This window comes from Callorhinus ursinus, unplaced genomic scaffold (genome assembly GCF_003265705.2).
Source record: "Callorhinus ursinus isolate GAN/ISIS: 27379988/994484 unplaced genomic scaffold, GSC_fseal_2.0 scaffold18, whole genome shotgun sequence".
NCBI classification, from domain to species: Eukaryota; Metazoa; Chordata; class Mammalia; order Carnivora; family Otariidae; genus Callorhinus; species Callorhinus ursinus.
The window spans coordinates 32,105,910-32,119,991 of NW_027397080.1; the positions used below are offsets into that span (position 1 = coordinate 32,105,910).

General features: G+C 50.9%; 1 protein-coding gene across 11 annotated transcripts in view; it reads right to left on the minus strand.

The window, feature by feature from the left end:
- The window catches only part of CAMTA1 (calmodulin binding transcription activator 1), an 868,902-nt gene that overhangs the window by 563,859 nt on the left and 290,961 nt on the right, over positions 1 to 14,082 (minus strand). For all 11 annotated transcript variants that reach the window (XM_073903391.1, XM_073903394.1, XM_073903390.1 and 8 more), the window contains exon 4: positions 13,638 to 13,705. In XM_073903391.1, the coding sequence (XP_073759492.1) occupies positions 13,638 to 13,705 (68 nt within the window). The remainder of the gene's footprint in view (positions 1 to 13,637; positions 13,706 to 14,082) is intronic.

Here is a 14,082-nt window from a genome sequence, read left to right on the forward strand (position 1 = left end):
CCAAGTGTCGCCCTCCTGTCCCCCATCAGGGCACACCATCCCTCCCCCAACCAAAGTTCAGGGTTTTCTGATTGAAATTCACCCTTACAAATGTTGCTGTGCTGTTTTTCCCAATGAAATCAATTGAATCCAATTGATCTTGGCCCCATTTTGCATTCCTCCTACAGCTGTGTGTGTGTGCGAGTGCATGAGTGCATGTGCACACACACGTACCCCAGACTCTCCTGTGTGTGCTGTCTGGGAATTACTCTCCAGTTATCTCAGATATGCATGACTTGTCTCTCCAATTGGATTAGGGGCCATGTTTTCTACTGCCTTTGTAACCCACAGTGCCTACTACAAACCTATGCACACAGCGGGCACTCAATAAAGGCTTGTTGACGAATGCTAGAGATTATAGAATTGCATTTCAGCAACCCGTGTCCTCGCCCCACCTGTCATCCAACATATCTGATGAGATAGGCTGTCCCTGGTGGTTTCCACACCATCTCCCCTGCGGCAGCACTTCAATCTGCACGTTAGCAATTGGATCTTGCCCTCCAAGTTAACAAGACCACTATCCCAAACCAGAAAGAACCCTGGAGCCTCCCTGAGTCACAACCAGGAAGTCAAGATATTAAGCCATCTGCCTGTTGGAAGCCACTTTCCAAGCCAATTAGGGATAATTTTAGGAGAGCAGGTTCATGAGATGTAACATCAAATGCTCTCCTCTGAAGTGAAGCCTTACTGTAGGATCAACTTCTCCAGAGCAAACAAGTTTTGCTGGGAAATTATAATGAACACTTGGTGATGCAGAGAAAACTGCTCCATCAGGTTATAAATAGTCCCAAGTGCCCCACTACTCGGGGTGGTTAAAAAATTATTTTAAAGCACTAAGATGCTGAAGTTGAAAAAAAGCACTCCAATATGAGTCAGAAGGACCTGGGCTATGGTCTCAACTTCTGGGCCTAATTCGACTGGGCGACTTTGGGTGGATAACACAATCAGAAAGACCCGGCAGCCTTGGCCTTGAGCAGAAGGAAGTGGCTGGGCCGGAGACGGAAGGACTCCTGTTCCCTCTCCCCTCACTTCCCCCCACCCCTTTACCTGTCTTTCTGTCTCTCCCCCACCCTCGCCTCCATCTGCTACAGGCACTCCCCACTTTGTAGAGCTGTTATGAGGCTTGAGATCTCAAATTTGAAGGAGCTTTGTAAGTTATCGACAGCCGGTGAGGTACTGAGGAAACTTCAGTGCTCGTCTGTGGGTCCGGGTTTTATTAACAGTTTCACGAATTAACATAAACCAGACCTCAAAGAAATCAGATAGCTAGAAAACACGAATAAAAACTGAAGCTATAGTTACTCCTTGGCTGAGAGCTTTGCTGGACAGGAAGTCACAGCACATACCTCCTAGAACTCCATGGGAAAAGCCAGGTATTTTAAAACTGACTTTGAGAGGCGTGCATGTACCATTCTTTTACCAGAATGTATACCCGCAACCACATTAGTTTGGGCTAATATTAAATTATGTTGTAGTTTGTGAACAAACAACAAACAGCTCAAAGCAACAGCCAGATGCTGGCTGGAAGGGACCCCAGATCTGCCCTCTACAACACCCCCACTTCACCGTTTCACCGTGCTCCTCTCCATGCCCGCCAGAAACTGGTAATGCTGCAGGGGAAATCCCCAGCAGACCCATGGAATGTTCCTAAACTAATGGCAATGTTACTTCTGTGAATTCAGACACTTACCCAGGTGATGAAGCCCTAACTTTCTGGCAGGGAGTAAACTCACTAAGCAATGACCTTAACTTAGTAAATTAATTCCAAAGCACAATTGTTTTCAATCTTCATTTGAAATCCGCCTTCGTTAATCTAGATTTAATGGCATATGAAATGGAAATTCCCTTAATAAAATAAATTATGAATATTTATCATCCCATTTTACCTGAAAATTGAATAATTCATCAATTAACTTTACTATTAATTATTCAATGCAAAATTAACAAATTGCAAAACTCTGACATATCCTCGTAGGCCCTCTGGCACTGGAGAAATGGCAGAACCGTGGATAACTCCCAACATAAGCTAACGGGACATAGGAGTAAGGTTGGAAGTTTTCTAGAGGAAGCGAGAACTAAACAACTTACTCATAAAGTGAAGGGACAGATTTTCTTCTCAGCTTGGAATTCTGTACCACAGCCAAAAAAGAACTCTGTTTGGCAATTGCTTCTAGAGAATATTTCTCCCGTGTGTTCCCTCAGTCATCCGTCACTACCACATTGTCGTCAATATTTTTCTAACGCGTAGATGGGCCCGTGTGTGACGCTCTCATGCCCAGCAAAGTGCCCGGGGGCCACTGCCTCCCCTGGAGCCTCGTCAGGACCCCAGTCTGAAGAGGAGGAGCACAGAATGCAAGGAGGCCAAAGGACAGGTGGGGCGGGACGGCAGCCGATGTGGAGCTAGTGACATTCTAGCGGAATCCAAGCTTTGGGCTTGCAGCTGCTGAGCCCCCAGTTCACCCGGGGCGGCCGAGAGTTCTTCTGACTCTCAACTCGTAAGGCCAGATCATACCGTGTCTTCCGAGAGGACAGCAACCAACAGGATGTGGCAGCTTCAGAGGGACAGTCTTTCCATCACTAACATGGATACCTGCAGAGGCAAGTGAGAGCTCTGGGTTTCTCCGCACGTCCGTTCTTGTTCTTCTGGTTCATTCTCCACTTCCGGGGCAACCAGGATGAGGCTGTTAATCATACCTGCTCATTTACCTGCCCTGCTCAAACCCTCCCCCAGGTGTCCCTGATGGTTATCCCCAGTGATTATCCCCAAATCCTTGCCTGGTGTACTCGGCCCTCCCTCACCTCAGCCACACCTGGCCCTCCAGCACCACCACTCAGCTCACGGCTCTCCCCACCCTCACCCCCTCCAGGGCAAGGGCTTTCCATCCAGTCTCACACTCCCCTCATGCCGCCCCCCAACACGCACACTCACTCACACTTGCACACATGCACATGGACACTCACACGCTCACGTGCACAAGTGCACACTCACCCACTCACCTGTCGGGTCCCTGCCCAAAGTTCGGCCTTTCGGGAAGGCAGCCCACCCATCACTCCCTCCAGCCCCCTGGAGGGGCAGCCTCTCCCCCCACTTGTCGCTCATAGCACTTCTCCAAACCGCCATTATTTTACGTTACCTGACTCACTACCACATCCCCAAAGCCCAGCACCGCACCCAGCGGATGGTGGGCCATCAGAGCTAGTCACTGAAGAAACAGGTGAGCGGAAGCTGACCAACAATGACGTGAGGGGACAACGTGGTGTTGTGTGGTTCGGGAGTAAAAGGGCTCGCCTGTAACCCCATGTGTCTTCCCCAACAGAGCCCCTTCCAGCCCCAGAGCAGAGGGGGGACAGCCTCTCCCAAAGTTGGTGGACAGGATTAATTAATTACTGGGGGCCCACAACAGTGGGGGCAGAAGAGCCACGGGTGTGCGTGTGTGGGAAGATGCGTGGAAATGGCACATTCCACAGCGCGGGCTGTGCTCCTGGCCAAACGCGTGCCCCCGTCCTTTTCTCTCCTATGTCACCGCACATACTTTCCTTCTTTCCCTGATTTCACTGGCTTTCTCCACAGCTTTCCCCTGAAACCTGGCAGGGGTCTGACTTCCCTGACACCGCCCCCTGCCCCTTGACACACGAATCCCGTTCCACGACAGGCGAAACGATCCTGTGCCTCAAGAACCCCCACAAACACAGGCTCCCACATTCCCACCGACCCCGTTGGGGCAGTGATGAGAATCGCAAAGCAGCTGCCCAGAAGCCACCTCGGCGAGGGCCACACCCTTAGCTCAGCCAGGACCCGCTCCCCGACTCTCGCACGCTGCCCCCACCCTGGGCCTGGGTCCCCTCTGCCCCCAGAGGCCCCTCCAATGAAGCAGCCTAATCAACAGTAAGTTCCCTACCCCGGGGAGGTCAGGGCAGCCACTACAGAAGAATTTATTGCTTCTTTTAGGAGAAATTGTATTTCATCCCATCTTATTAAATTGTTGAATGAAAAGAAGGAAAATTTTCCCAGAAATATTGCTCTTACAAAAGAGAACAGGGCCTGAAGGACAGTGGGTGTGTGCATGTGTACACGTGTGCGGGTGGGTGTTGTGCATTTGCGTATGTCATATACATATATATGTGCACAAGTGTGTGCGTGTTTCTGCAGGCATGCACACGTAAACACGTGTGTCTGCACATGCATATGTCTATACCTGTCTGTGCATATGTATGTCCGTGTGTGTGTTACATATGTATGCAGATGCACCTGTGTGTGTCTACAGATGTGCATGTGCGTATCATGTATGTGTGAGTACTTGTGCGGATGCCTCTAAACACACACCACAGAAAGTAAAAGTTCACGTGGGAAGTGGGATACGCAGTAGAGCCGGAGAATCACGAAAGGTTTTCTTCCTTTGTTTTTGGTTATTTTCAATTTTTTAAAGCCCCATAATAAAGGACTGTGGGGAGTCTAAGAAGAGCAAAGACAGTAATAGCTCCTAACCAGACTGAGAACAGCGGGAGAGCCTCCCGCCCAGAATACCCAGCTAATTTGGGAATTACTCATTACACAGGAGACCATGAATTGCAAAGAATGGTCTCTCCCGAGAACATACCTTCCCACCTCGCAAAGCCGCTAGGCATGCGGGCGGCTCCCTTCCCCTGTAGCCAGCAACAATTTATTAGATCAGAATTGATCTGCAGGAAATACTACAGACACCAGCCTGGGCCCATTACAGAAATACCAGACAATCCTAATTTTCCAAATCCAGGAGGGGACTGAAGACCCAAAGAATGAACTGGCAGGAGCAGAAACAAAACAAGATGGCGGGGAGTGAGCACTGATAAGGACTGTAAATGCCATCAACATGCGTGAGCACTGCCTCATTCTCATCAACAATCCTCACTGCTGGGTCATCCTGCAGAGAGACACCGGCAGGAGCCCCCCTGGGCAAGCAGTCCCCACATGTGCCCCAGCACCTCACCTTGCACCACAGGGGCCCTAATGAGAGCATCCCACCACGAACAACCCAAGGAAGACACGTTTGTAGCCAGGTAGAGATAGAAGGCATTGAGGCGCATGGTTAGGAGACATGCATGGCATACCACATGGCCCCCCAGCAGCGCCCTAGCCCCCGAAATTCTGCCCAGGGAGAGGCCACATCACACCCTTCGTGCCATCACCAGGAAAGGCTCTAAACCAAGGGTGGTACACAGAAGAAGGTGAGGAGACACATGTTGGGGATGTGGTGGCAGCACACCTTTGGGGCTGCCTCCTTGCACACAAGGGGTGTGTGCAATCCCGGCAATGGGATTTTCTGGGCCCTGAGTGGGTTGTGCTTTTAAGAACCTCAAAACTACATTATGAGGCTTTTCTCCCTGAAAAAGAGAGACAGAGAAAAATAGCAAGAGAGTGAAACAGCAAGTAAGACTGAGCATGAGCATGAGCATGAGCCACAGAAACGGGGCCAGCCCCTGCACAGGGCCAGCCACAGAGGAAGGAAAACAGGTGCAGACCCACAAGGACAGGGCGACAGAAGCAGAGATGGGAGTGGGACAGAGATGTCAACACATTCTAGCAGAGTAGAAGCCCAAAGCCACGCGCCCCACAGGGGACACCAGGAACAGCAAGCCCACCTGCCCGCAGAGCCCCAGAAGACTGGCAAATTGCAAGAATTAGGTGCCAGAGAAGGCAGAGGTTGGAAATGAGGTGGGAGACAGAGAGAGGTTGCAGGTCTGTTGCAGGGAGCAGTCATACCCTCCCAGGGCCCCACATCTACCCCCAGCAGCCAGGCAGCCACCTGGTCTCTCTGCCCCAATTGGAGACACATTTATTCTCTGGAGAAAGAAACCCTGAAAGACTCCTGACTTGAAGACAGCAGAGGAGAGGCACGAAGCACAGATGTAAACTGGGGGAATTCACTAATTAATGGTGAAATTCCAAGCCCCTTCCTTGCCTGGTTCCCAGACCACTGGCGGCACCTTGGAGAACCCGGCTGGCGCCTCCAGACGTCAGCATCCAGAGATGCTGAATCTCAGAATCCCGCAACCAAAGCCTTTCCCCCAGGTAAGGAAAACACAGCGGGTGGCAGAAGGAGAGAACTAAATCCTCATTTAGAATATAAGGAAGTCAAAAGACAACCATCTAAAGTTAACAAAGCAAGAAAGAGCAGAATAACACATGCAGAAGTCTGGAGGTAAATCTCAGCACTGCAAGAATGACTAATGGTCACTCCTGGGATGCAGGCCGTAGCTGCAGGGCAGAGGTCTGCTGCTCCTTCTTACAGGGCCTTTAGGGCCGTCTGACTTACTAAACTACATGTATGGATATTTTTGATAAAAATAAAACTAGCAAAAGGAAGCGGAGGCAGGAACCGGGAGCCAGCAGCTGCCTAGTCCAGAGAGGCGAGACACCAAGGTCCGTCCCCTTTCTCGGCTCCTCCAGGAAGGCGGCCCAGGACTTGCTGCCCTGGCCCCTGGAACCAGGAGGGATGTGATGAAAGCTAGCTCAGCTACTGGTGCCCTTTCAACCAGCTGCTAAGCACAGAGGAGCACACACTCCCCCGTGCCCACCCACAGAGGGGACAGCAGTGGAAACCTCCCAGGGAAACCAGGGTCGCAGGGACCTGGGCAGCCCCCTTCCCACACACAGGGCGTCCCGGAGAGGTGGCCTCTGCTGACTCCCCCTGCTTCATCTCCTCTGCAGTCTGTGATTCCGGATAATGAACTGGAATCTGGGACAGACCCACTTCGATATGGAGGCTAGGGATTTCCCCACCACTGTCAAGACACCAGACACTTTATCAGGATCCAGGTCACAGCTAATTCCCTGCCTCATTGGGAAAGGTCTCAAAACCACAGGACCCTGAGGCAGATGCGTTCCGGGAAGGTCCCGGGGTGGATGGGGCTACTCATGAGTCCTCAGGCAGCAGACACCACACCGGGGAACCCCCTCACACTGCACTTGCTCTTTGGTTAATGATGGTAGTTTGCACTTCGTCAAGGATTCGCTCAATATATCAGGCAAATAGTGAAATGGATGTAACATGACACATCGTTATGTTAATTTGATAGCAGGTCCTCAATTCAGCATAACGCAAAGGTCGCACATTGAAATGACTGCTGACCCAGTTTATTTTTTCTTTGCATCCTCAAAGAAAAGTCCTTGAAATGACGTCAGTATAAGGGCTAACCTCTCAAACTCCGTCCCCCAACAGAACCCCCTACAGGCGCACACACGCGCACACACACGTACGGCCAATCCCTGACCCCCCGCTCTGCCCAACTGGATGCAGAAAGAAGCCACTATGGGAGTCTTTTTTTTTTTAATCGTTGTGAAATACAAGTAAGATAAAATTTACCACATTTACCACTTTCAAGTGTGCAGTTCAGTGGCATTAAGTACATCCACAGTGTGGTGCACCCATCACCACCATCCATTCCCAGAACTTTCTCCTCTTCCCAAACAAAAACTCTCCCCTTGAAACCCTCACTCTGCATCCCCCGTCCCCCAGCCCCTGGCTCCCACCCTTTTTCTCTCTGTCTCTGTGAGTCTGACTCCCCCAGGGCCTCGCAAAGCGGAGTCACACGGGATCTGTTCCCCTATGACAGGCACACTCCAGGGAGCAAGGGTCCTCCCGCCGGGCTGATGGAACTGTGTGTCAGAACTTCACTGCTGTTTACTTCTGTGAAGACTTGAATCACCCAAACAGGATCTCCACGTGACTTTTGCAATTCTATTCTGGTCTCTCAAGCAGTCTCCCCAGCAGTAGGGGCTGTCCCAGGAATCCGACGCCCTGCAGGGGGCCAGCAGGTCACCCCCAAGGGCCACGTACAGAGGGCCTGGCACAAAGCAGCACCGACTGCACAGGGACCGGCCTGGGGCCGGATCCGGCTGGCTTTCCAGGTGGAGCCTGGTGCCCACACCCTGGCCCTGCTCTACCCACCTGAGCTCCTGCAAACCCGTTGCTCTGCCCCAAGTCTGCACACTGCGCTGCGCCCCATCGAAACTCCTCTGTACACTAGCCATTCAGAGACAAAAGAGGCAGCATGACCCAAGGGCAGGGGCCTCACCATCTCACTGAGGAGGCAAGACTTCCATACTGATGGCAGCTAAACCATCAAACAGCTGACGGGACAGCAAATGTGGGCTCACCACAGGTTGGTGCATTTGCGGGGGCTCCCAGAAAGAGGTGAGATTCGAAGGACAGGCAGACTGGGCTGGACATAGAGCATTCGAGGTCTGAAGGCAAAAGTAGGGGACACAGAAGATGTGTTGGGACAGCAGGAAGCAGCCCCCTAACTGTCATAGGTGCTTTGAGGTGGGAGTCAAAGGGAAATACTGAAGAAGATGGGTTGAGGCAGGAGAGCGACCTTGAACGTGACACCAGAGTGGGACTTATCACACAGGTAATCTCCAAGGCGTTGGAGGGGAACAATGATGCCACAAAGGAGCACTGTAGGACAGCTGGTGCAGGGAGGGGTCCAGCCCAGAGAGGGAAGCGCAGCGGGAGAGGTTCCCCTAATCCAAGCATGACACTGGCGCTACGGGCGATCTGGAGGACCGCGGATGCGGACTGCAGTCCAGAACACGGGCAGAAGCACTGGCTAACTACCTCCAGGGAACAAGACTCCTGGGGAGGAGGGGAGGATATGGTAAGAAAGAGCAGAGGACGGAGGACTTGGTGGCCACCCTCCCGTCTAGCCACCGCTGGGAGCACAAGAAGCAATGGGGGGGGGGCAAAGAGACAAGAGAGGGGCAGTGGGGTGTCTCTGGAAGTCACGTGGATCTTCTCGAAACTTAGGTCTCACTTTTCTTCTCCTTTCCTTCCAGACTCCCTCCCTAGACTTGGCTGTTTTACTGCTTATTGACCAAGAAGCATTTAGTGCTCATTACAGGAAAATTCTAGTACTAGACCTTTAGTGCTTCAGTGTTAGGTGCTATCTATATAAATCTAATTAATTAATTAATTAATAGCATCTTCCAGCCTCCTTCTAACCGGTGTACACAGGATTCCTGGGAAGGAAGTGCTCCCAATTCCATCTTGAGCTTTGCGTGTCCCCGGCTTCCAGGGAAGGCTGCACGCTTCCCAGGGGAGGAGCAACGTGTTATTGGGATTGCTGAACTTTGCAGCCCACCCCCTGTGCCCTGCTCCACTCTTCATTCTGCACTGTGGGAGCAGTGTGCATTTCTCCCGCACTGCCTGCCGCTGGGAGGCTAAGTCCGGTGCAGCAGGGCAGTCCAGGAACACACCCGACTGATGCACCTGAGCGGTGCTCAGCAACACAGGGAGGCTTTGCCTAGCGCCTGGCTCTCCTGGGTGACTCAGAAATCTTGGAGATGGGAGGGGGGGTGGGGAATAGTGAAACCATGTATTGGGCCACCTCCAAACCCCACACCCACACAGCGGGACAGCATTAGAGCCAAGATGATGAGCTTGGCAGTAAAATAACCCCGGCCTCAAGTTCCAGTTCCAACATCTGCTGTGCAATCTTGGACAGGCTGCGTGCCCTCTCTGCATCTCGCTGCCCGGCAGAACAGTTGAAAGGACTTAAGAGCACAGCACCAGGTCAGTTAGCCGATCCTGGGGATACACAAGACAGAAATGGAACAGAGCAAGCCCGGATCTCTTCCTTCACACACTCAGACACATCTGCCTCACTCTCGTTCATGCCACAAACGTGTACCGAGCACAGCGTGTCCGTCACTGTTCCGGGCACTAGGGATACACCCACGAGCACACCAGCACCTCGTGGTATTGTCATTTTGGGGGAGAGGAGGTCGGATCAAGAATAAATGAATTACACAAATAAATAGATGAAATACATCATGTGTCAGATGGCGGCAAGTGCTCCAGAGAAACAAAACGAGAAAAAAAAGAAAGGAGGTCTGGCTGAATGGTAGGGGTGTGTTTTTAAATAGTGTGTTCAGGGAAGACCTCGCAGAGAAAGTGACACTGAATCAAGGCCAGAAGGAGGAGCTGGAAGAACATTCTAGACCGAGGGAGGAGGCTCTTAATTCCAAGACTCCGAATTCACCTGGTGGGGTGGGGAGTGCAGTGTTCCCTAGGGCCTCCAAATGGTATTATTATAGTGCTGAGCACACAGCAAGTGCCAAATAAAGACGTCCTGAAGGGTGATTTTTCAAGCTGCCATTTCCAAGAAGGTCCCAGTTGCTGATAATACAATATGGGCTGTTTAAACATTCCACACTCAACCCTGTCACGGTGCTGCCGCCGCCGCCAAGGCCCCCAACCCTGGGAGCCTCCTTGTAGCACACCTCATTATGAAACAGGTGAGCGGGGCCCCCGGGACCTTGCCTGTAATTAGGGCAGTATCTGAGCAAGGGCTATATTTATAACCCCCAGCCATCAGCAAGCCACTGAGACAAGGAGCGGGTCCCTGGGCAGCTCCTAGGCCAACATCTATATGTGAACTGATTACAACAATTAATTTAATAGGGATTCCTCCACACAAACAATGTATCATTTTATTAGGAAACTCTATAAATGTCAGTGGTGCAATTCATTTTTATTAATTTTCTAAAATGAAATTAGCAGTGGCTGTGGCAGTGGTACACAGAAGTTTCTTTGCCTTCTCGTTCAGCGGAGTATTGGTGTCATTAATTCCTTAGTACCAGGAGGCTGGTTTGTATGAACTCAGCAGTTAACTGCACCAATTAATTTCAATACTAGAGATGGGAGGGGGGAACCCCAAACTCAACTCAACAACTAATTTAGGAAGGTCCTTGAACAACCACAGCAACTTTTCCTCCTCCTGGGACAAGAAGCTTTCGAGTATAAACGCGGAATGGATATTATAATACTAATAGGAAACGTTCTGTCTTCACCCTCTGCCTTGAGGAAAGAAATTCATCTTTCCAAAGCCTGGAGAGATTTTGGCAGATGTCTCCTGAGGTTGCAGCCTCCAGCGGGCCCCGGGGACCCGCCCTCGCAGACAAGAGGAGTGGGGACATCCGCGGACATCCACACCGAGCCTCACAGCATGCAAAGAAAGCCAGATCACAAATACGGTCTCACTTGACCCTCGTGATGGCCCAGTGAGGGCAGGAGCATCGATGCCATTTCATACATGAAGAAAAACAGAGCGGCTTTTAATGAGGGGCAAAAATGACTTTCTAGAAGTCCCAAAGTGACTGAGGGGCAGGGCCAGGCCTCAAACCTGGATTTGCCGATATCTGATTCCCGCATTTCCTCTCAGCTGTGCGCATGCCCCTTTGTGCCTCGGGATGGGAAGTCTCCCAGCTCTATTTATACTCCAAAAAAGTCAAGTGAGTCAAGCATGACCGTGAGTGACATTCACTTCTCAACTGAAACCCAAACTCTGAAGGCTGAAACACAAGGCAAAATCCCTGCTTGAAATGTTCTACTGATCTGCAGTCAGAGGATGTTCTGAAACATAGCACGTGTCTGCGTATCTGAAATCAGATGTCTGGCCCAGGACGCATTCCAGAGAATCTCACTTTCCAGCTAAAGAGAAGCTCTTTCCTTCCACTTAGATTCAAGGAGTGTTTCGCTGAGGAGTGAAGGGCGCACAGAGAAGCTGCAGGCTGCTCGAGGTGAGGGCACTGTTCGGAGTCAGGAAATAGTGCAGACACAGAAATCAGACAGACTTCCTCCCCCCACCCCCCACAGAAACCAGGGCAGCGGTTCTCAAAGTGAGGCCCCAGACTGGCTGCATGCCGTCACCTAGGAACCTGTTAGAAATACCAGGTGACCAGGCCCCACCCCAGAACCACTGAATCGGAGACTCTGGGGCTGGGGCCCCGGCGTGTGTATTCTAGCAAGCCCTCCAGTGGATCCTGGTGCCTGCTCAAGTTTGGGAATGTCTGCCCTGGAAGAAGAGGCCCCCAGAAGAAAGGAGAGCTGAGTGTGCCAGGCTTTCCACAGCTGGAGACACGGCTGTGCTCACCAAATAGTAGACTGCGCCACCATTCACTCATGCACTCTGCCCCCGCCCATGCTCCATGGAAGAATGTCGTTCCTGGCCCCGTTCTTACTGGGTTTGGCCACAGGAATGGCTTTGGCTAATGGCTTTGTGAGCAGGTGCAACATAGGATGCCACATCCAGCAGGGATCCTCATTATGCCTACACGGATTGCTTTAGGCTTTTAAGCCCCTGCCATGCTCCATGGCTATACGTCCCAGACTGTGGGTGCTTCCTCAGCCTGGGTCCTAGAACAAAAAGACACATGGAGCAGTTCGAAACCCAACCAAAGCCACAGTGAACCCACTCACCCGTGAGCAGGGGGGGAAAAAAGTCTGCTGTTCCAAGTCACTAAGTTTGGAGATTGTTTCTTAGAAAGCATGATTGCAGCAGAAGCTGACTAATGCAAACCACTTGATTTTATACCAAAGGAAATCACAGCCCCAGAAGGCTGAGGAGTTGAGAACATTCTGGAGAGGAATTCAAGCCAAAAGTTTAAAAAAAAAAAAAATCAGTGCCAACCTCTAGCCTGACCTGTGGAGATGTGAATCTCAGAACTAAACTTTCTCCTCAATATCCTCCGACCTCCTCCAAAATGGACATTTTCGTCCTCATCAAAATGATGCTAACCAATAAAAACTGAATCCTAATAAAGTAATAGTTCCAAGTACCATCCAGAATGAGTAAACATTCTAGAGGATGAGACCCTCTCTCCTCCATGGCTCAGAAAGAGTAGAGGTCAAGGAACTGGCCAAGGAGGCAGAGGACACACCGCCGCCCCTTCCCCTGGAGAATTTGGTGCTTCCACCCCAAGTGAGACAGACCGAGCCTCCTGCCTCTGAAGTCACACCCACCGTCCGGTCACCGTGTGAGCCACACTCCGGCTGATGCGCATCACACAGACAAGTGTGTGCCCTGTCACCACTAATGGAAAGGTGGTGGCAATTGCTGGCCACGGATCTCCAAAGCTCTAAATTGCAACATACCAAAAATAAAACCAGAGGGCAGGGGAGGAAAAAGGAGGCTGCCTTTTCAATACACCCTAAGCCCCCAACTTCACCATTGTTCACACAGCAGTATCTGTGCAGTAGAACACCAGGCGGCCACGTCTTCACCGATTCCCCGGCCCCGAGTGGTGAGGGAAGGGCCGGGTCTCAGGCAGGTGGTAGGTTCAAGCTCATTCACTGCATAATAAACCGCAATCCTAGCCCCTGCTTCTGATTTGGGAGATCTTCTCAGCACCACCAAGAATGACTCAACTTTCAGTTTGTAAAGCACGTTGAGATGAACATGGACAGTTAAAGTAGTTTCCCGTTTAAAGAGTGAGTTTCTAGAGAACACTGGTGGCAGGTGGGCACTTTCCTGAAATAAACCTCCCCTGATGTTCCCACCTGCCAAGGCTTTCAAAGCAGCCGGCTGGGGGACCCAGCCTTAAGCCATCCTGTTAAAAGTCCCAATTCATGTGATGGCAGCTACACTGTTTTTAAGCTGTCTGATTGTGGTCATGGCCATGGTCTTAGGTCAACTAATGAGACCTCAGTGTCGCACACTATCAAACGCAACATGGCATGTTCAACTTGCCCATAAATTGATTGGCCAAACCAGGTAATCAATGAAAATCAATCCATTTACCGTACATAGTTGAAAAGCTGCAAGATCTGGGACATTACCTTGTCTTAGGGGATGTGGTTAGCCATTCTTCGTGTTTCTCAAATGTTATTAAATAAGCTGCAATTTCCTGAAACAGAAGAATAAAAAAATAATAACAACAATTAGCTCACGTCGGCTCCTGAGAGGTAAGAAAGTTCTTGTTGCTTCCCAGCTGCCGCCTCCCTGGCAAGTCTGGACCCCCATCTCTGCTGGAAAATGCTTGACTTGGAGGGTGCTTCTATTTTGATTTTGTTAAGCCCTTTCCATTCAGCCTGCCATACAATAATAATCAAAGCACTGGATTTCAAAAGATGAGTCGGTGGCAAGGACAAAGCTATTTCTCTGTGGGAGGAAAACATCAGACACCATTTCAGATACTAAATGTCATTAATTTGAAGGAGGGACGAATACATGCCAACAACAGGTCTGCACTCATGCAAGGTCGTCATTGGGAAGTTTCATCTG